The following is a 24,335-nucleotide window of genomic DNA, read 5'->3' as shown; positions in this document are numbered from 1 at the left end:
TCTCAAATTGACTCAATTTTTCAATGTTAGGGGTCAAATTGCTCTTGGATGCCAACGTTAGAGGTATAATTGCACATTTTAGACGTTAAGGATAAAATTGCTTCTAGCTATAAATGTTAGAGGTATTTTTGCACCTTATCTTATGATAAAATAAAATATGTATTACACAAATTAATAAAAATAATCTATATAAAAAAATAAAAAATTTATTGAACGCAACAAAACTTTGTTCTTCCGATAATTATGTTGTAGAAATATAAATAATATTAAAGAATAAACATATTTTGTGGAAATAAAAAGGATAATTTTGTCAATAACAAATAACTACAAACATATGTTTATGAAAAGCTCCAAATAGGAGCTTTTCAAAAAGCTCCAAAACGCTGCAGTTTTCAGAGAAAATGTTAAACGCTGCGGTTATATAAATATAACCAAACGCAATATTTCATGCGGTTTGAAGTGAAACGTTAAACGCTCCTCCGAAAAGCTGAAACAAATACCCTCTAAATAGCATGCTCGGATTTTTTGACCTGCGGTGAGAGTGATTTTCTGAAATCACTTGACTTGACAGTCAAGTTAGAACTAAAGTGAATAATGAAAGGAGTTATAGAGCGAAAATGATCATTAAATGGATGTTACACCTATGAGCTCTTGTAGACTTTGGATACTGATGATATGTCCATATTGCCCTTACGTTTCGATCAGCCTTAGGGATTAGTAAGTCTGAGTCATATTGGTTGATAGGGTTAGGTGGGTTAACATGTGTCGTAGAGGTATATCATGCGAACCAATAGCTTAAGAGGCATGTTGAGTAGGAGTTTTGGTGAATCGATTGGAGCGGGGCTCCTTTGCCCATGTGGATGAAGTTGAGTTGGAAGTCGATGTGATTGACTTTTCCTGGAGAGCGCACTTGTCATGTGAGAGTCTGAGACAAGTGTTCGTGACTGGTATGTTGGGTAAAAGATTCTTTTTATCTCTTACAAATCGTTTGCGCTTATCGAGAAGCATTAAATAGAAGCAACACCATGAACATAATTATTAGATAAATTTCTTAAAGGGATTTTACCTTACTAGACGAGTCATTCTTAAAACACCAATCACTCCAAAATATTTTAAAATGGTAGAAAACTAAAACCAACATTCATAAAATATCGTTTCCAACATATCTAAAATATAAAATACAATATAAACAATTAAAAAGAAATCAATATCAAATCTCTTTCATATCAAATTTTTATCACCTTACAAACTTTCAATAATTACAAAAAAACCTTCAATTGTCAGCGTTTTGATTTCTGATTTACGTTCTTCAACATGTTTCACGTTAAACTCGACAATTTCAATACAAAATCGAACAAACCCCTAATTTAAACAAATCACGTCCATTGTAAGAAAATATTCATTAATTGAAAAACATAAATAACGCGGGACAACAAATTAAAACATAATTTTATTTGAAGTACTTCATCCAATTTCACTCGTTTTCACATGAATTTCACCAGTTTCACACCTCTTATGAAATTGAATGAAACTGGATGAAACCGACATAAACTCATTTTAAACTGATTAAAACACTTAACTAACATTAACACCAATATTTTACCAAGTTTTACATGAACTTGTTACAGTGAATTTCACATGAATTTTAAAATAATTTGGTTGTTATCCTAAAAGTTTGAACAATGTTTTCAAATTGTATAAATATTTTATTTTGTTTTGTTATTACACAATAAGAATAATAATAATAATGGATAATAAAATCTTGAACCAACATGTTGCAACTAAAATGTTTGGCATACAAGCACACAAGAAGTCCTTTCTTTATGTCAGCAAGATTGATTATAGTGTGTATGTGTTTTTTACACATGTCCTATTTCTATGTCATTATCGATCTACAAAAATAACAAGATAATACCCCACTTAAAATGTTTGATTAAACAATGTAATAAATTAACCGATTAAGTGAATTAATAATAATAATTAGAGATATCATAAGACAATATCTCATTGGATGCCTTAGCGCACGCTTAATCTGGTGACAAGCTTGGTTTAGGATGAGTGGATGATGCTAAATCTTTTGGCGATCATGAGAATCAAGATTCAATATCACACAATTTATTCTACTTTCTTTGATAGAGAGAGACTAGCTTAACTCATCACCCTATCAATCTATGCTATATACTAATACATGTGATAAGCTTAAAAAAAAACCGTTTCATAATAATTGTGGTTTTGAGAAAAAAAAAATTTGTTTCGAATTATTTAACGTTTTACACTTTTTAATGAGCGTTACACGTGTTTTTTCCAATTTTATCTTCGTATAATAAGAGGAAAAAAATTTATAGAAAAATTGAAGCATTAATTGTAAAGGGGTAATAAGGTAATGTTTAACTACTTTTTTGGCTAACTAATAGGTTTCTTAATATTTGTGTAGAAACCTTAAAAGATAATTAAAATGAAACAGATGGAGTACATCATTTGCTTTCTGAACTTGTCTTAAAAGTTTGGTTTGCTCCTGAATTTTCAAAATATCCCGATAGCCTTCTGAATGTATAAAATATTCAGTTAGCTCTTTAAATTTGCATAAAATGTAATAAATTAATCATTCGGTTGTAAAAAAATATAAGTTAAACGCAAAAAAATATGTTGCACACATCTTAAAAAGGTAAAACGACCAATGTCAGGGTATGCGATTCTAATATTAGAGAAGAAAAGGTTTTATAGTTGAACAAGTAAGAACTTCCTTTTTTAATATTTTTATAATTGTATGGCCACTAAATTCGTGGGGAATCTGCGGGATACTTCCTCCAACAAGAATTGGTACTGAGGGTTTAACTGGGGTTGGGACCCTGCACGCTAGTCCATTTTTTCATCGTTACTCCGGTGGATTTCTGAATGAACTTGACCGGATTGGGTTATTGCTGAATATTCTGACAGATAATGGTTAAGCGACATCCACACTCACAACATCAATGATAACTTGTTACCTGGATTTGGTCATGTGTCTCAACTGTGATGATGATTTGGCGTCGTACTTGAGCCTACAAAACAATATGCAGGCCAGACGGGGCCAGAGTCTAGCAAACCTGCTCCGAAGCCTAAATCAGTTTATGATTTAGGACCGAATTGAAGGTTATGAACTAGTTTAGAGATAGTAGTTAACGTACTGAACCTTCTACCTATACTTGTTGCATATTTATAGTGCATGATTAGGTTTAAGGTTGCCACCTCCTTATGAATCCTCATAAGCTTAGGATTCCGAATCCTGAGAGGAATCATTTATCTCGTAGGATTCTAGAAGATCCTTTGATGTATTGAGGCTTGGACGTTTGGTGATGAGTCACTACTTATTAGGCTTAATCAATCGTTTCCATCCTACCGGGGTCATTTTGGATGCGTTTGGGCTTTTTTCATGTCTTAGGCCTACGCCGTAACGAGGGTATTGATGACACATGTGATATCGTTTATCCGATATCAGTATCCAAACATGTTATTTTTCTAGACCCATAACATATACACCTTAGTATTTAAAATATAATAAAAATAGTAATTTATTTAGTTTGATATAATTAAAATTATTACTTGATTGATATAGTTGTAGATAATTTTTAGAAAATGGATGTCTATGTAAATTTCCCTTTTTATAATCCAAGCTCACCTTAGATGTAAATGGACTTTAATAAATCTAGGCTGAACCAGATCTAAAGTCTTTTTCCTTATTTAAGCCCGGCCCACTGGATGCGGGCCTAGATGGACAGGCCGTAGTGATAGGCTAAACTTCAAAACGCCTAGTTTAGAAGGCTGTCCCAAATCTGTCTCGTTGAACTAGAGTTTGGAGAATTCCTTCCGTCCAGCCAGCCAGCCACTTCCTCCGTTGATTTCACCACTGTCACCTGCAATTCACCCAGCCCACTTCCATTTCCATTCCAACTTCTGTATTCCAATTAAGTTCCAGATCTCCACTGCCAAGGAAATTTGATCAAATTGAAGTCGGAAATCAAATGCGCGATAGAAGCAAGAGCTCGAACAATAGTTAGGCCCGCAGATCGCCTTAAATGAACTCTCCTGTGCATTTTTTCTGTAAAGGCGAATTTGAGCTGTATTCCTATTTATGTGTGCGTTGATGTATCGTAATTGAAACGAGTGCGAGATTCTCCATTTCTTCAAATTTTGGTATCTCTAGGAAATGGCGACTCTTGGATTGGCGCCAGGATTGTCACGGAAGCTCAAGAAGGTATTGGAATGTCGCACTGACACTCCAGATATGGTCTCATCGCTGGATGCTCTCTCAACTTTTTACTCTGAGAACACTCCTCAATCCCGCCGCAATCTCAGATCCACCATCGAGAAACGCTCTCTACATATCAACAATCAGTTTCTTCAAGCCTCCGGTGCCGCCCAGCAGGCAATTTTTCTTTTCTTTGTAAATGTTGGAGACATGCATTACATATTTACTTAATTTATTTTTTCTTTTTATACATTTTTTTAGGCGTTGGATCGAGTAGAGGAGGAGGTGGATGCGCTTGCTGAATGCTGTGACAAGTATGTTTTTCTTCTTTTTTCATACTCATCTCTCCTTTTAAAGCTCCACTTCAAATTGGAATTGGTCTCGAAGCGTGTGCATTATTGTGTTCCCGTTCATTCATCTATTAATGTAGAATCCTTGGTCATTTTGTTGCTCTTTTAAATAAATCTTCAGTTTGGTGTCTCGATCACGTTCTAATGCTGTACATGCTAATTCTAATCAAGTTTTTCTTAATGTGGATTGCCTTGGCATGTGGAATGAACAAGGAATACAGTGAGTCCTTAACTCTAATTGTGCCGAGCAGGTGGTAGGATTAGTGGGATCACTAATGTGATAAAAAAAATTCACAGAGCGTGCATATATGTAGAGAATTATACCACCATTGCTTACAATGTATCCTATAACACTCAATTACCAGCTCTTGTACAGCTGTCATTCATTCTGTTATAAGTTTGTTATGCAGTTAGTCAAGTAGTTAAGCTTTCTCTTTCCTGTATAAGTAGCTAAGCACTGTATTGTAATTTCCAAGTTGTTCATACGATTCATTTGAAGATTCAATACAACTTTCTCTTCTTTTCTCTGTTCTTCATTTCTACTTCCATTTTTCTAGTTCTGTACATGGTATCAGAGCACATGCACTCAATAATTTCTCAAAATCCTTACACGATCCGGGCAAATTCCGCATTAATCTAGAAGATTTATGGTTCAGAAAGGAAGAAATTGCAGCAAAAACACCTTTGCTTCATTGTTTGCTGAAGAAGAAGAGGAAGATCATCAAATTGATGAAATGGTGAATCCAAATGATAATCGCACTGGAACTAACAATGAACATCGCAACAATGGATCTGGAGCAAGATCTTCTAATGTTCATCTAGAAGGAGAATCTTCTTTCATGGATTTGCCTAATACTGATCATCATCCAGGTTTTTCCTTGGTGAGTGCTCCCTTAACTCCTAGCAATTATCTGTCTTGGATTAGAGCAATTAAGATTGGATTGTCTGCCAAAGATAAGCTAGAATTTGTGTTGCGTGATGATATAGAACCTGATCCAGCAAATGTTGATTTACATAAGAAATGGAAGAAGATCGATCATATGGTCTTATCTTGGATCTTAGGTTCACTATCTAAGGATCTAGTTGAATCGTTCTTGTATTGCAAAACAACTAGAGAATTATGGCTGGAATTAGAGGAGAGATGTGGTGAATCCAATGGACCATTGATCTATCAAATCAAGAAAGATTTAAGCACTCTTAGGCAAGGAAATTACTCTGTATGTGTATATTACACTAAAATGAAGAAGTATTGGGAGGATTTAGCAGAAATCAATCCTATTCCTGTTTGTGAGGAGTGTGGAAAAGCTGCTAAGAAAGTAATGGCAATGATTGAAGCTGATCATTTGATGCAATTTCTTATGGGCTTGAATGATATATTTGAGCATGCTAGAGATCAATTGTTGATGATGGAGCCTTTGCCATCTGTGAACAAGGCTTATGCCACAATACAGAAAATGGAAAGGCAGAAGCAAAATGTCAGTGCTGCAACAGACAAGATTGAAATTGCAACTATGGCTGCTGGAAACAGGTCATCAGATGAAGGAAAGAACAAAGAAGATTTGGTTTGCACACACTGTAAGAAGCCAGGCCATTTGAAAGAAAATTGCTTCAAATTGAAGGGATATCCTGATTGGTTCAAGCAAAAGAAGAAAGGAGGGAAAAGGTCTACTGCACAGGCTCATTTGGCAAATAGTTCTGACATTGGTGATATTGAAGAAGGGTCAGGGCCAGATCAATCCGCTTTGTTCTCACAAATGTTTCAGAGGGAATTTCAGAAGTATACAAACAACAAAGCTACAAATGACATGGCAAATTGTTTTTCAGGATTTGCAGGTAATGTGCATCTAACTAGTCATCAAATTGGTGATCATGTTTGGATTGTAGATTCAGGAGCAACATGTCACATGTGCAGTGATATAAATATGTTTGATAGCTATGAAAATGTGTCTACTGTGAGATCAGTCACATTACCAGATGGCAGTAACAAGCAAGTTCAAAGCATAGGAACAATTAGTTTTTCTCCCAAATTAAAACTAACTAATGTGCTTCTTATACCTTCATTCAAATACAATTTGTTGTCAGTGGGCCAATTGTTAAAGGATACAAGCATTATTGTTAGTTTTTTCCCTGGAAAATGTGTACTACAGGACCAGAAGACTAAGGAAGTTCTGGGAATTGGACACTTGGAGAATGGGCTGTATCTTCTTACTAAAATATCCTTCCAGTCTGAAGTATTAGCACAGTTTGTTGGTAATAGTTCTTTTTCATCTGTAATGGATAACAACTTACTTTGGCATTATAGGTTAGGCCATGTTTCTTGGAATAAAGTGAAACATGTAGATGGAGTGAAATACAAGGATAATTTGTCTGTTTGTACTATTTGCCCTCTGGCAAAACAACACAGAAATGTATTTCCAAACAGTCAATCTACATATAATAAAGTTTTTGATCTACTGCATACTGATATTTGGGGTCCCTATCATAGAGTTTCTACTGCAGGAGCTAAATATATTTTAACCATTGTCGATGATTATTCAAGGGCTTTATGGACAATCTTGTTAAAGAGCAAAGCTGATGTAAGTGAAGCTCTGCATAAGTTTCTATTACTTGTTCAGAATCAATTCTCTTGCAAAGTTAAGGTTATGAGGAGTGATAATGGGACTGAATTTACCAGTCAATCTTGCCAAAAGATTTTCAGTGATCTTGGTATCTTACATCAGAAATCTTGCCCATATACTCCACAGCAAAATGGAGTTATAGAACGAAAGCACATACACCTTCTTGAAGTAGCAAGATTCTTACTTTTTTCAGTCTGGTTTGACAAACAAGTTTTGGGGAGAGGCAATTACAGCAGCAACACATATCATTAATCTTTTGCCTGTTGAAAGTTTACAATGGCAAACACCTTTTGAAAGGCTTCATAACAGAAGTCCTACTTACACAAATCTTAAGGTTTTTGGATGTCTTTGTTACATAGCTACAACCAAACCTGGCAGGGATAAGTTTGAGCCCAGAGCTCAAAAGGCAATCTTCTTAGGCTATAAAGGAGGCCAAAAGGGGTTTGTGGTATACAATTGTACTTCTGGAGAAATTCAAGTTACAAGGGATATAGTTTTTCATGAAGGAATTTTTCCACGCAAAGAAGAACCTTCATTGGTTATTGATGAAGCCAAAAATGATGATAAGGTCATCTTACCTTCCCCATCTCATGATTATGAGGAGGCTTATCCAACTAACATTAATAACAATCATGGTCCTTTTGATAAAAATGCAGGAAATGACTCAAATGTAGATAATGCTGCAAGTGCCTCAGCTCCTACCATTGGTTCTTCATCTCAACCAACTACAACAGCTGATGCCCACAATGACAGGCCACACAGAGCAATCAAAAAACCATCTTGGCTCAACGATTTTGTAGCAACAGTAAAAGAGCCTGCAGTTTCAGGGCTATGTTCATTACCACTAGTTAGTCCTCTCTATGCTGCTTTTCAAGCTAAAATTGCAGAAGAAAAGGAGCCAAAAAATTATATGGAAGCAGCAACAGATGCAAGGTGGCTTCAAGCTATGAATTTGGAGCTCAAGGCCTTAGAAGATAACAACATATGGGTTTTAACAACTCTACCTAAAGGGAAAAAGGCAATTACATCAAGATGGGTATTTCGCATCAAGAGGAACCCTGATGGATCAGTAGAGAAATTTAAAGCAAGGTTGGTGGCAAGAGGATACAACCAAGTATATGGAGTTGATTATACAGACTCTTACTCACCAGTTGCCAAAGTTGATACTGTAAGAACTTTTCTTGCTATAGCAGCTGCTTTTAACTGGCCAATTCACCAAATTGATATCAATAATGCCTATTTGCATGGCTTTATTGAAGAAGAACTCTATATGATTCCACCTGATGGCTATGGGAAAGCTAAGAAGGGTCAAGTTTGTAAGTTGAATAGGTCACTTTATGGCTTGAAACAAGCTGGTCGCATGTGGAATAAGGAAATGTCTGCCAAATTGCTACAATTTGGATTCATTAGATCTAAACATGACTACTGTTTATATACAAAATCCACAGATCAGTCTTATTTAGCACTTGTCCTATATGTGGATGATCTCTTGATTACATGCACCTCAGACTCAGAAGGAGAAATTGAGAGTCTCAAAAAGTTCTTACACAAGGAATTCACCATCAAGGATCTTGGTTATGTAAAGTATTTCCTTGGTATAGAGGTGGCAAGATCAAGTGCTGGCATGGTTATTTCTCAAATGAAGTATGTCAAGGATCTCATAGAAGATACTAAGTTAGACTCAGCTTCACATTGTAGTTCCCCTTTACCATCAGGCTTTCAAAATCATGCATCTTCTGAAAAGATACAATTCCCAGATAGCTATAGAAGGTTGATAGGAAGACTATTATATCTTGGTTTTACTAGACCTGATATTTGTTTTTCAACTCAACAGCTTAGTCAACATATGTGTGAACCCACCAAAAATCATATGGATGCTGCTTTACATGTTCTCAAGTACCTTAAAGGAACTATGGGCAGAGGGATATACTATCCTACTCAATCTTCATTGGAAGTCAATGCATACTGTGATGCTGATTGGGCAGTTTGCAAGGGAACCAGAAGATCTACAACTGGATATTGTGTATTCATTGGCAAGTCAATGATAGCATGGAAAAGCAAAAAGCAATCAATTGTTAGTACTTCTTCAGCAGAAGCAGAGTACAGAAGTTTATCAACAATAGCAAGGGAAGTTAAATGGATCTCTTATCTCATGAAAGAGTTTCAAGTGCCAATTAAGTTCCCAATCTCAATCTTCTGTGATAATACATCAGCAATAGCTATTGCAGCTAATCCTATTGATCATGAGAGGACCAAACATTTTGATATTGATATTCATTTTGTGAGAGATTATGTTGAGCAAGGCTTCATTCAAACGCCTCATGTTTCTACAACACAGCAATTAGCTGATCTCTTTACGAAAACAATGACAGGAACTCAGCTTGATACTTTCTTGTCCAAACTTGGTATTGTTGACCACATACCAGTTTGAGGGGGGAATGTAGAGAATTATACCACCATTGCTTACAATGTATCCTATAACACTCAATTACCAGCTCTTGTACAGCTGTCATTCATTCTGTTATAAGTTTGTTATGCAGTTAGTCAAGTAGTTAAGCTTTCTCTTTCCTGTATAAGTAGCTAAGCACTGTATTGTAATTTCCAAGTTGTTCATACGATTCATTTGAAGATTCAATACAACTTTCTCTTCTTTTCTCTGTTCTTCATTTCTACTTCCATTTTTCTAGTTCTGTACAATATATAACGGGATATGCAAATATTCATAAATTGGAGTAAAATAAGAGTGAACAGAATATCTGCTTAAATACTTACTATCTATTACTAAATCAATTCAATTAATACTTCTGTGCTAATTTATTTGAACAACTGTCACGCCTTTCCTATTTATTTTATGAGTGTATTACGGAGGAATTTCAGAGAATCCTTAATTCTTTTTAGTGGGAATCTAAAGAAATTATGCATCTCCAAACACTTTGGAGGTCAGGATGTTTGGAATTTCACTGCCTTTATTGGGCAAGTAAGGTTGAATATTTATTTTCTGAAACCAATTCTCTTGCTATCATAGTTTTCAAAGTTAAATATTTTTCCAATGGCACTTCTCAAATGCTCGATTAGGACAATCACCTGACTATATATTGAGGAGTATTTGGAGCTCTCAACTATTGCTTAAAGAAGGTTATGGTTGGAAGATCGGAAATGTTAGTCTCTTTAATGTTTGCTCAGAACCATGGCTTTGAAATAATAAAAACTTTCGTCTTCAAAGTCCAATGATTTTGAGGTTGGAAAATCTAAAAGTTTGCGATCTTTTTATTCCGAGCTTCATAATTGGGATGTTGAGTTATTGGAGGAGTTGTTCTTCCCTAGAGATATATAAGAAATGTCCACAATTCCGCCAAGGTGGGATGATAAAAAAGATTCAATTATTTGGCATGGCAATCTGTCTGGTATTTACTTTGTAAAAAGTGTTTATAAACTGGCAGTCAAAAATCTTGGAAAATGAAAAATGTTGAAATAGAATATGATAATTACATTCTTTCAACACCATTTAATATCAATATATCTTTGATTTGATTTATGTGTAACAACCTGATCCTGATCCAGAGTGCGTGATGTCGGAACAGAAGACTTGAGTAAGGAGCGACTTTAAAGGATGACAGTGCGGACATTAATAAGGTGTGTTTTCAATACATATAAACATGATTTAAAGTCACGAGACTCTATATGTTAATTCTTTGGGGTTAATAATTCAACAAGATAAGTTGACATTTTTTAACAGATATTTGAGATGTGATTTGTTGTTATTGAGAAACTAAACATATCACTATAAACATGACCAATGTAAATAGACCATTAACCAATTTGTGAGGCTTTTAATACTAAACATGTGTGTCGATTTTCCGTGTATAATTTATTACTCTACCATTAACTGAACATAATAGAACTTCAAAAAGATCACGAAGAACCTACCTATTGGCTTGTTGAAAAGTTTCCAATTTAGATGCTTTAAATATGGTGCATGTTTGATAATGCTTTGGAGTTGAATCAAAATGGCTATCTATAGCACATACTTATCTCCATCGAGCAACCAAAGGATTATTAAAATTGGTTGAGTTTTGATAAATTTAAGGGTGTTTGGTTCGCGCGAAGATAAATGTATGTAATATAAAAGAATCCAAGAAAGGAAACAAAAAGAAAGGAATGATAATGATCCATTTGACAATCCGTTTAACCCATAGAATAAATAGATTGGGTTGACCCATTTATGAGTCGGTTATAAACGAATCGACCCATTTAATCCATATAATAAATGAGTTGGATAGTGAGTTAGTTGGGCCGATCCATTAATCAATTTAATAATTTATGTAAAATGAACAAAAAAACATGAAAAAATGAGAAAACGTGAAAAAAAACATGAAAATGTGAAAAATAGAAACGTGGAAAAATGAAAAACGGAAATATATATATATATGAAAAATATGTCAAAAGTGAAATAATCTTGCATGACTGTTAATTGGATTTGACTGAGTTTTCTCTCTTCCTCTTTTTCTGTTTTATTTTTTTCTGGAATTCGTGATTTCTGAAATTTCAGTATTTTATAGAATTCCAGATTTTTGAAATTTCAGTATTTCCTGGAATTCCAAATTTCTATAATTCAAGTATTTTTTGGAATTCCAGTATTTTTTAGAATTATAGATATGGAATTCTAGAGTCTCGAATTTCAATATTTTCTAAAATTCCAGTATTTTCTGAAATTCCAGGTTTCTAGTATTGTTTGTAATTCTACTATTTTCTAGAACTCCAAAGTCTGGAATTCCAAAATCTTTTCTCTGCCTAGGCTGAACCTTTTCCTCGCCTCCCATCCTGACCAAGAACAAGAACAGACGGCGCAGCAGTTAACGAGCTATACACAAGTCCAACATGATCATCCTCATCTTTAGATTCAGAACAGCAATTTGTCATCTCCGATTTGCAATCCAAATGGTCTTTCAATGAAGAAATCCTGCAAAGGTTTTTCCAGAAAGGAAATCATCGAATACAATATACTTTTTTCCTTGTAACATATTAACATTAATCAAGAGAGAAGAAGAAATATAAATTTTGACACTTCTTTGATACCTTGAATATCTTTAACGTAAAAAAAATTGTAAAAACTTGAGTCTAATGACGGTGGCAGAAGGCACAGGGTGCTAATGCCCTCCGGCCGTCCGGAACCATCCCTTGTACCATTCTTTATGTCTTTATTCACATTTTCACGTTTTTTTTTTAATGTTTTTTCATTTTTCCGTCTTTTTTTCTTCTAATTTTTAATTATGTTTAGTTAATTGGGTTAAACGATTCAACCCATCTAATTTATTTCCACATAAGCAGTTTTTGATACTGTTAGTTTTTTGGACTTTTTAACTAAAAATGGCCCGTTTGTTTTACATGTTGTTTGCGGTTACGGTATGCTATTGGAAAAAGCTGTTTTTCCGAAAAGCATTGATTCTTTACTTTTATAAAAAAACTACTTTTCAGCTATAAAAGGCAATAGGAGCTGTCTAACCAAACACCTAAAAATCTCAATTATAAAGTGTAAAAACAAATATGAGCAGAAAAAGCAGCAACTAAACACTTCCGAAATCAACTTCAAGGTACTTGTTTGTCAACTTTCAAACTAGGTAGATTGTATTTGCAAATCGATCAAACCAAATGTACTTTTTTCTAAAATCATTCAACCTTCAAGTTTATCTCAATTAAGTCACTCCGACCACTTCAAAAACAAAAAAAAATATACCGTTTAGATCAGTCAAATGCCACGTGTCGTTTCCACCAGTACTGACATGGAAGGAATATCACCTTTGAAATGATCATAATTGAGACAATTTAAACACTTCAATGAAAAAAATTAAAATTGAGTCAACATTTTAAAACAATTATAAAAATGAGGAAATTCAGTCAACAATAATATATTTAACCAAAAATTGAAGCAGTAGCGGAAGCAAGGAAGAAGCATGCTTGGCTCAGTTGTTGACTTTGTGTTTGTATATTCGGTTCACCATTTCCGCTCTGCTTCTCTCTACTTCTTTGTGTTGTCATGCTTGGCTCAGTTGTTGACTTTGTGTTTGTATATTCGGTTCACCATTTCCGCTCTGTTTCTCTCTACTTCTTTGTGTTTTCATTTCAATTTCGATGATTTTCTTCCTTCTTCCACTGCTCCCGAGGATTTTTTTTTTCTTCTTAACTTCTCTGCTTCTTCTGTTTCCGATTAAGTTTCAACTCTTCCAATTCTTCATTTGTTTGATCTTTTGCACCTTGTTTACCGATTTTTTCATCTAAGGTTCAACTCATTTCTTGCTTCGTCGCGGACTAGTAAAGGAAATGGAGCGAAAATAAAACTGCCTTAATCTTCAACAATGTCTACGCTTATGGCGGCGGCTTCTTCTTCTTCTTCTTCTTCGACTTCTTCCACTCCATCTGAATGGAAGTATGACGTGTTCATTAGTTTCAGGGGTGAAGACACCCGTGATAATTTTACCAATTATTTCTATGAAGATTTGTATCAAAAGGGAATTGAGACCTTCATTGATAACAAACTTGATAGAGGAGAAGAGATCACTCCAGAGCTGATAAAAGCAATTGAAGAATCCATGATTTCGGTAATTGTGTTCTCACGGAATTACGCTGATTCACCATGGTGTTTAGAGGAGCTTGTGCATATAATGAAATGCAAGAAAGCTCATGGGCAGATCGTCTTTCCTGTTTTCTACAGGGTAGATCCTTGTGAAGTGGAGGACCAAACTGGGGTTTTTGGGGAAGGATTTGATAGAGCAAAGGAGCAAGCTAAGGGAGATATGCGTTTGGTCAAGAAATGGAAAGCTGCTTTGAAGGATGCTGCCAATATATCAGGATTTGACTCCGCCTCTTTTAGGTAAACCTAGCCTTTCTTTTTCTTTTGTAATTTGTTTTGGGAGTTTTTAGCTGTTTTTTTTTCAAGGAAAATAAAAACAGCTCTTTAGCAGCTTGGATGATTAACTAATGCTGAATATATCATTAGCAAAAAAAAAAAAGCAGCTCATTAGCAGCTTATGTGTTGTAAATTGCAATGCCATTCTTTTTTAATTATTTTCACCAAAAGGTCTAATTTAAATATGAGTGCAAACATTTGCCAATGCCAATGATTTAGTACACACTGGCTCTGTTTTTCTTTTGTAGCTAGAAAATCCACTATAAGTTGTATGTCCATACAATGAGACATCTTTAGCTTACGTTATACAAACAACAACGCCTTAATCCTGAAATGATTCAGAATCGGCTAACATGAACCGTCGTACGAAACCGTGAAATTAAGTCGTGTCAGCAACATAAATTCTCTCCCTCCACTCCGTCCTATACTGCTATATTTTTCTTAATCCCCAATAAACTCATATCACTCTCAAACACCCCCTTTCAAGTTTGCTTAGGTCTTCCTCTATCCCTCACCATTGCATCCCTTTTCCACTCTTCAATCCTTCTAACCGGCGCGCTTGATGCGCTCTTCGTCATACATGGCCAAACCACCTTAGTCGGTTTTCCCTCATTTTATTCTCAATAGATGTAACCCTACTTTCGTCCTAATTATTTCATTCCTCACCCGATCATTTCTAGTTTGACCTCACATCCATCGCAACATATGCTCTCCGCCACCAACATCTTATGAATGTGACAGTGTTTCATTGCCCAACATTCTATGTCATATAATAATGCAGGTCTAATTGTCGTACGATAGAATTTTCACTTCAATCTATTAGGCATGCCGGGGTCCCAAAGGAAACCCGTAACACTCTTCCACTTCGATCAACCAGATTTAATCCTACGAGCAACATCTACATCCACTTCTCCATCCGTTTGAATAGTAGACCCTAAATAACGGAAGCAATCCGAGCCTTGGACAACCCTCCCATCCAGGGTGATTGTCTCTGCCTCCCTACTTCTATCGCCGCTAAACTTACACTCCAAATATTCCGTTTTACTTCGGCTCAACTTGAAACCTATAGATTCCAAAGTTTGTCTCCATAATTCCAACTTACTCTCCATGTTTTCTTTCGTCTCATCAACCAACACAATATCATCTGCAAACAACATGCACCATGGTATACCGTCTTGAAGTGAACTCGTTAATTCATCCATAACGACGGAAAAAAGAAATGGGCTAAGTGCGGAACCTTGATGCACTCCAATCGTAATAGGGAACTCTTCAGTCTTCCCAACAACACTGGTACGTATACTCATGCACGTTCCCTTATACATGTCCTTTATGATGTCAATATATTTCCGCGAAATGTCTTTTCTTATTAAGACCCACCAAAATACTTCCCTTGGTACCTTATCATATGCTTTCTCTGAGTCAATGAAAACCATATGAAAATCTTTCTTCTTATTCCGATAGTGCTCCATTACTTGTCTCATTAGATGAATGGCCTCCATAATTGATCTACCTGGCATAGAGCCAAATTGGTTTTCCGAGATCTTCACCCTCTTCCTTAGCCTTTGTTCGATCACTCGCTCCCAAAGTTTCATAGTGTGACTCGTTAGTTTGATTCCTCAATAGTTGGTACAATCTTGGACATTGCCTTTGTTTTTATACAAAGGGATTATGGTACTTTTCCTCCATTCCGATGGCATCTTATTGCTTCTCCAAATCTTGTTGAAGAAAGTCGTCAACCATTTGATTTCTCTCTCTCCCAAACATTTCCAAATCTCAATAGGGATTCCATCACTACTTTCTTCAATCTCATCTTTTTTAATGTCATTTTGATTTCACCCTTTTGAATTCTCCGCATGTAGTCACGATTTACCATATCGTGAGGGATACTTATATCTCCAACATCTTGTACGCGATCTCCATTAAATAAGTTATCAAAATAGGACCTCCATCGTTCCTTGATATCCTTATCTCCAACCAAGACTTTTTGGTCCACATCCTTCACACATTTAACTTTTTGAGATCTCGTGTCTTCCTATCTCTCATACGGGCAATTCTATATATGTCTCTTTCCCCTTCCTTCGTATCCTTACATACAGATCCCGATTCACCTTTGCTCTGGCATCCCGTATAACCTTCTTTGCTTCCCTTTTAGCCTCTTTATACTTTTCGTAGTTCTCTTCACTCCTACATTTCCCCAATATTTTATAGTATTCTCGCTTACTCTTTATTGCTTGTCGCACTTCTTCGGTCCACTAAGATGTGTCCTTATCTGGTGACATGCTACCTTTAGATTCTTCTAGAAATTCATTTGCTACTTCCTTTATACTATGCTCCATCTTAGTCCACACTGAATCTATATCTAAATCCATGTTACAAGACCAAATATTTTTTGTGGCCATCTTATCCACAAATTTTTGTTGGTTCTCCCCTTGCCGTTTCCACCACTTAATCTTAGACTCCACTTATTGTATTCGTTTTCTTATACATCTCCTACTTCAAAAATCAAGCACCACTACTCTATGTTGAGTTGTTGTACTCTCACCAGGGATTACCTTACAATCAATATAACTCATTCTCCAAGCACTCCTTACTAGGAAGAAGTCAATTTGTCTCGCATTACCACCACTCCAATAAGTTACTAAGTGGGAGGTTCTTTTCATAAACCAATTGTTCATGATACTCAAGTCATAGGCTAATGCGAATTCCAGAGTATTCTTTTCTGCTTCATTCCTATCTCCAAAATCAAAACCTCCATGGACACTCTCAAACTCATCTTGCCTAGAACCCACATATCCATTAAGGTCACCACCCAGTACCATTTTCTCATTCCTAGGAACCTGTTGCACCACTTCCTCTAAATCCTCCCAAAAAGCTTATCTTATAGAGGTATCCAATCCTATTTGTGGTGCATATTATGATATTCACAATCTAATCCCCTGTCACAAGCTTAATGTTCATAATTCGATCGCTCTTTCTGGACATCGCTACATTATTAATATACTCTCGGTCAATGAGAATACCTACTCCACTTCTACCCTTATCCTTTCCTGAGTACCAAAGCTTATAACCCCAAGGAGCTATCTCTCTGGCCTTGACTCCAACCCACTTGGTTTCTTGTAGGCACATTATATTTATTCTCCTCTTCTTCATAACATCTACAATTTCAACTAATTTCCTGTCAAAGAGTCTATGTTCCATGTCCCATAGCGTAACCTACTACCCCTACCATTACCGTTACCGTCGACTAGCTTCTTTACCCGCACCCGTTTATCATGCGTGGACCTTTGCACATTTGACACCACCTCGGGCGCCGGGGTGGCGTGCCGTTTTGGGGCGACGACCTAGCAACCGTTGCACAATTTTCACTACACCGGCCTATGAAGTGCAGCGCATCGCTGAGTAGGGAACGTCCCCACGATATCCGTATTTTGGTTCATGTCTATAAGATGTGGCTAAGTTTCACGCTGGCTGCCACAAACCTACCACAACCCTCCTCCTTTGTCCGCTCATGGGACCTGCTGTAAATGCCACTAAGTGACACTCATGGATGGAGTTAGCTTACGTTATACAAATAACAAACCATATTTTGTGCTGATAAGAAGAATGCTGAAATACTTGTAATGAACACATAAGCTGTCGATCCTGTATAAAAATGGGGGAAAATTAGTAGAATGCATTATCCATTGAACAAAATCTCCCACTCTTATCTTCAAGATGATATGTGGTAAAACTGAGAAAATGAGAACAGAGAAGAGAGCAGGAAGAATTGCAGAACTTAAGAGAGGAGAAACTGATTTTGCATTTTCATTGATAAAATCTCAAGCAGAGGGCTCAAGGTACAACTAGTCGTTTCCTGGGCTCGCACACAACCCTTTCTCTCTCCATAACTAACTTACAGCTGCAAACAAAAATAACCAAAACGCAGCTATCAAAAGTAAACCTGACTCAGCAGAATTTACATATATCATGAAACATGCCTCTTTTTCTCCCGCCCTTATTGCTTATCTGACCAGTTTCGGAGTCCTTAAAAGCCCCCTGAAACACCAAATTCGACCTCATTTGCAGAGAGTATTTGAATGCCAAGTGCATCGCGAACGGAGTCAATCCCTTTGGACCCTACCATAGAGCTCACACCCCTTCCGTTTGTGAGACTGTCTTGCCACAAACAATGGATGATTCCCTTATAGGTGCCAACCCTATCGAGCTGCAACCTAGACTGTACGTGCTTGATGCAAAATGATTAAAAGCAAAATGCTTAATGTTTGAATATATGATTGGAGGAATAATTAATGTCCATAATTAATTACATACCTGTGCATAGCAATCTTAGCTCAGAGTTATTTTTTGTGTTTCTATTTTCACCTTTCTTTAACAAAAAAGGATTAAAGAACTATAACTCTTTCTTCTGAAGTCTGAAATCCCTTCAGGATTTTAGTTTACTGATTTGTTGTCTGCATTTCTTTTGATATATGGATTGTATGATGGAAAATCTTGTTATATTAGCTGATGTAATTCACACTTCTTATTTTCTGCCATTATGATTGCTTTTGTAGATATATGATGCATGTCAATGTGATTTGATTTAATAACAACCCCTTGTATGTATAGAGATGCATATCCATAGCTATTTCACTGACACGGCAGCTAGAATGACCACAGTAATTGATAAAAGCGTCTCATCTTCCAAACTTTTCTTAATAATTAAAAGATAGCCCTTTTTCCTCTTTTTTTTTCTGATTTAATATATTCTATTCTGATTACTGAGTTAATATCTAATATATATATTTTAATATTAAATATAGCAAATAATGAAATGTTTGTTGTCGATTAGCGAAATGAGTTAATATCTATTCTCAATATTTTATTTCTTTGTTGATATTCCAGCTAACAACTAATTTCCTTTGCATGTGGCAGGCCTGATTCCAAACTGATAAATATAATTGTTGATGAAATATTGAAGAAATTAAAACGTAGACCATCAAGTGATACTGAGGGCCTCATTGGAATAGAATCCTCCTTAGAAGAAGTGGAAAGGCTATTAAATATCGGATTTTCAGATGCTCGCGTTGTAGGAATTTGGGGAATGGGTGGTATTGGAAAGAGCACAATTGCTGGGGCTGTATATAACCGCATATCTGCTCTATTTGATAGTTGCTGCTTCCTTGCAAATGTCAGGGAAGAATCGGAGAAAATGGGACTTTATAGTCTGCACCAAGAACTCTTTTCTATCCTGTTAGATGATAACAATCTGAACATACACAAGCTAAAAACAAATCTAACTTCAATTAAGGCTAGGCTCCACCGTAAGAAGGTTCTTGTTGTTATTGATGATGTGAGTAGTTTAGAACAACTAGAACTTTTACCAGGGCTTCATTGGTTTGGCCCTGGAAGTAGAATCATTATAACAACTAGAGATAGACACTTGCTAGTTAGCCATTCAGTGGATTTTGTGTATGAGGTAAGGGATCTAAATGAGGAACATGCACTTGAGCTCTTAAGCCGGTATGCCTTTAAGCAGAAATATCGTACAGAAGAGTTTACGAAGCTCTCCATGCTTGCTATTGATTATTGTAAAGGTCTTCCTTTGGCACTTAAAGTTTTGGGTTCTTCTCTATATGGTAGGAGTGAGAGTGAATGGATTTCTTTTCTAAAGAGACTAGAAAAACATTTTGACAAGGATATTCAGCAAATCCTTAGAATAAGTTTCGATGGACTTGATGACCCTAATAAGTCTATATTTCTTGATATAGCATGTTATTTCCGAGGACATGACAAAGATTATGTAGCAAAAGTTTTAAATAGCTTCGGGTTTTTCCCAGAATATGGAATTCGTGAGCTTATTGATCATTCTCTGTTAACTATGTTAGATAACACTGTAGGAATGCATGATTTGCTACAAGACATGGGTCGGGAGATTGTGCGCCAACAATCGCCGGAAGATCCTGGCAAACGTAGTCGACTTTGGGATCATGAGGATGCTCTCCAAGTATTGATGCAAGAATCGGTAATAACGAGGTTTATGCTGTTTCTAGTTCATAAAAAAATGTGTAAATAAATGTTGTTGTGAATAGAATTTTAATTCTTGAAAAACAATTAAATCGTAAACCATCCATGGATGAGAAGCTCCCCACCCCTTACTAAGAAGTGACCTTCATGGATGCATGTATGCATCTATTTTATAATCTCAATGAGATCTTATCTATTGGCACTCAGTTTCATCTTTTGGATATTAGGGGACAGAATATGTTGAATGCATGGTCATTGACTTGTCTAAATTGGATGAGAAGAAGTTCAGTGTTGAGGCATTCATGAAGATGAAGAATCTAAGGCTGCTTGATGTCCATGGTGCCTATGGAGACCGAAAAATACATCTCTCTGGTGAGTTCGAATGTTTATATTACCAACTGAAGTGTCTCAGTTGGGAAGGGTATCCCCTGAAATGTTTGCCTTCAAACTTTAATCCTAAGAAGATTATTATCATCGAGATGCCACACAGCTCCATTACACGGCTTTGGGAAGGAATCCTGGTATGCATGTTACTTTTTGGGTTTTTTCTTGAATGATTTATGAGGTCTGGGCAGCTAATTTGGTCTTCTCATTTTTTTTCTTTTTGTGCCTATTTAACAGGGGCTGAAAGAGTTGCAATTCATTGATCTCAGTCATTCCCAGTGCCTGACTGAAACCCCGGACTTCACAGGAGTACCAAATCTTGAGTTGTTGATTCTTGAAGGTTGTACTTCCCTCTCTAAGGTTCATCCATCCATTGGAGTTCTCAAAAAGCTTACTCTTTTGAATATAAAGGACTGTAACAGCCTTGAGAGCCTTCCAAAAACCATTGAATTGGAATCTCTGAATAAATTACTTCTTTCTGGCTGCTCAAAACTTGGACAGTTTCCAGAGATTGTAGGCAGTATGAAACACTTATCAACCGTTACTTTAGATGGAACTTCCATAGCTGAACTTCCTCTTTCAATGAAGAATCTGACTGGGCTGGTTTTCTTGAGTTTGAGAAACTGTAAAAACCTTGGGAGTCTTCCAAGCGAGATCAAATTTTGGAGACCTCTTAAAAATCTGGATCTATTTGGCTGCTCAAAGCTTGATCGCTTACCCGAGAGCTTGGGGAATCTTAAACATTTAGAGAAGCTGGATTTAGGTGAAACTGCTATAAGACAACCCCCATCCAGCATTCGATTATTGAGAAATCTGAAAATATTATCCTTCTATGGAAATAGACCGATATTATCGTGGTGGTCCTACATGATGAATTTTTTGTGGAAAAGACATGGCTTTGTGGGTTTATCATTTCCTTCTTTAAAAGGTTTGCATTCTCTACAAGAATTAGACCTCAGTGACTGCAACCTTTCAGAGGAAGTGATCCCTGAAGACTTTTACTGTCTATCCTCACTGGAGGTACTGCATATTGGCAAAAATAATTTCGTAAATATGCCAGCAAGCATCAGCCGACTTCCCCAGCTGCGTTATCTCTTTCTAGATGAATGCAAGAGTCTTAAAGCTCTGCGAAAGCTTCCAGCAACTATACATGAAATATCTGCAAATAATTGCAAGTCTCTAGATACACTATCAAGTCCAGAAGCAATGTTTGCAGATGTATGGATGTGGCCAATCTTCTACTTTACTAATTGCTTTAAGCTTGCTGTGAATCAAGGCAATGGCAGCACCAGTACCGCATTTGAATTTTTAAGAAGCCATTTGCAGTCTCTCCCAATGACTAAGCTTCAGGTCCTTCCATGATTCTCATTAACTCCTCCTTTCTCTTTCCCTCAAGTTATTTCTCATCATGGTAATTTTTCCGTGCAGGATGCCTCCTCGTATTCAGGCCGTAGATTTGATGTTATTGTTCCTGGGACGGAAATTCCAGACTGGTTCTCTGAACAAAAGATGGGCGCATCAGTTACCATCCAGTTGTCTCCAGATTGGTACAATGAAAAGTTCAAAGGACTGGTTGTATGCACTGTTCTTATAACTAGTCAGTTCCTCCGTGACAATCCAGCTTCAGACATTGCCATTTACTGCAAGTTGGAAGCCATTGGGTATTCTGCGACGTCTAGCTTCAAATTTCTTATCTATAAACTACCATATCTTGAGTGTGATCACCTTTGGATGGGGTTTCATTCCCGGATCGGATTTGGTAAACAAAGTTGGCTCAACAATTGTCACTCTCTTAGAGTTTCATTTGAGTCCTCTGCCCCAGGTGTGGAAATAAGAAAATGTGGAACCCGTTTAGTTTATGATGATGCTGGTGATACCGCCAATTTGGGATCTTGTGAAAATTCAGGGGTTGATTGTGAAGAGAATGGTGTGGGAATCATGGTAGAAGGAGGTTGCGAGTTGAAAAGAAGTAGTGATGATGAGGAAGAGGAGCCTTGCTTCAAACAGTCCAAAGATTTCTTTATTCGTATAAGTTCGTTTTTACTTTCATTTTGTGGGTCAATTGACAAACGTGGTATTTGAATTACTTCGGTGAACATAGGCCGCAACGTATCGTTTCAGTCAACAACGGTGAAAGATGATTAGTACTGGTAGAAGCCACATTACTTTTTCAGTGTCTTTTGAAGTCGTTAATTGAGACAAAATTTAAAATTAAATGATTTTGTTGTGACAACTTAAAGTTGAGTGAGCACTCATTGTGCATTTAAGGAAATGATTGTATTAATAAAACAAAAAGAATGAAACTTCGGACCTGTTTGTTTTTATTTTTCCTAACTGCTTTTTGCCTTTCAATACTAAACAGATGATAGAAAGTGTATCAACAACAACAAACAGGAAACAAAAACCGTTGAAACAAAAGGCCCTTCATCTTTCTTTTACTCTTTCTTGAAAGCTTTCAAACAAACCTGTCCTAACGGAAAATGTGGAATCCTCAAAAACCTATAATTCCAAACGTGTCTTGAATTCCCAATATATCATGTGTCTAGCTAACTATCTATACTTAACAAATGAATTAAGAAATTAGTAGTTAACTTATCTCATCTCATCTAATTGTTATTATCCCGAATTGATATGTTTTTATTTTGGTAAAAATTATAAAGTTACTGTATTTTTACTTAACAAACTAATTAATTTCTGTATTTTTAAAAAATAATTATATAGTGTCTCATTTTTTATTTTTGTCAATTGTTTAATCCTTATTTTTGAGTAGTCAATAATCCTTATTTTTGAATCAATGGTAAAATTAGATGAAATAAAATTTTAAATACCAAAATTATCTATTACTCCATTTTTTTTAATAATAAACATCTGCCTTTCCTTGTTTTGAATGAAAACATCTGCCTTTCCTATTTTATGTTTTTTTCTTCTTTTTTTCCTACATAATGAGTATTGAGTAATTATTCTATTAATTTTTATAAAATTATAGAATTTTAATTTAGTAATGTAAAAATTAGGGAAAAGTACAAAAATTAATCTTGTGGTTGGGCCGATTTGCAAAAACAAATCATGAGGTTTAAAAATTAAAAAACAGAGGTATGTGCTTTTGCAGTTTAAAAGCTCAGTTATTCTTCAAAAATCGTTATTGTGACTATTTACCCGAAAAGGGAGCAATTTGGAGCAATTAAAAAGATTGACTTTGCAAATTATCCAAAATTCAATGTCTAACTTTGCAAATTAACTTAACCGCAAGTATTGTTTGGTCAAAAAATGACTCATATATCCTTTATCCGCAAAATTCACAAAGTAAAGGCTCATATTTGCAAACTTTTAAATTACGATAAATGTCTTTACAAATCGGCTAAACCACAAGGTTTATTTTTTTATACTTTTCCTTAAAAATTATTCATTTAAAAAATGAAAGAAAAATATTTTAAAAATTAGGAAAAAAATAGAACTATATAAAATTATAAAAGTGATTTTTTTATCTCTAATAAATTTTATGGATTAAATAAATAAAAAATATATGTTTTTTTGAAAAATATAAGAAATTCATACTAATATTTAATGTCAGTTTAAAAAAATAAAGAAAAATGAAATAATTTAAAAAATATATATATAATTAATATATACAATATATATAATACACAAACTTTGTTAAAATTATTTGATTAAATTTGAATACTAAAATATAAGTATATATTTTATTTATATAACTAAGAGTAATTTTATACTTTCATATATAAAAAGAAACAGAGAAATTAAGAGTTGATTAAAATAAAATTTAAAGACCTTATAATAACATGATGAACTTACTAATTTATTTGATATCAGATGAATATAAACTT

The 24,335-nt window shown here is 35.5% G+C and overlaps 1 protein-coding gene across 4 annotated transcripts; it reads left to right on the top strand.

Annotated features, from left to right (window-relative positions):
* The first annotated feature begins 3,825 nt into the window (after positions 1-3,825).
* LOC136234117 (TMV resistance protein N-like) lies at positions 3,826-22,821 on the top strand. 4 transcript variants are annotated; one of them, XM_066023886.1, is made up of 8 exons: positions 3,826-4,405; positions 4,490-4,542; positions 10,758-10,829; positions 13,906-14,064; positions 19,015-20,104; positions 20,334-20,627; positions 20,728-21,840; positions 21,919-22,820. In XM_066023886.1, the coding sequence occupies exons 3-8, from the start codon at positions 10,807-10,809 to the stop codon at positions 22,570-22,572; spliced, it is 3,333 nt and encodes a 1,110-aa protein (XP_065879958.1). In that variant the 5' UTR covers positions 3,826-4,405; positions 4,490-4,542; positions 10,758-10,806; the 3' UTR covers positions 22,573-22,820. The 4 variants fall into 4 exon arrangements, with proteins under 4 accessions (XP_065879958.1, XP_065879960.1, XP_065879957.1 ...); XM_066023888.1 differs by lacking the exon at positions 13,906-14,064; XM_066023887.1 differs by lacking the exons at positions 3,826-4,405; positions 4,490-4,542; positions 10,758-10,829 and adding an exon at positions 13,706-13,792.
* Positions 22,822-24,335: the final 1,514 nt, after the last annotated feature.

The sequence above is a fragment of the Euphorbia lathyris genome, chromosome 6, assembly GCF_963576675.1.
Source record: "Euphorbia lathyris chromosome 6, ddEupLath1.1, whole genome shotgun sequence".
In the NCBI taxonomy this organism is placed as follows: Eukaryota; Viridiplantae; Streptophyta; class Magnoliopsida; order Malpighiales; family Euphorbiaceae; genus Euphorbia; species Euphorbia lathyris.
This window is presented reverse-complemented; position numbering and strand designations above follow the sequence as displayed.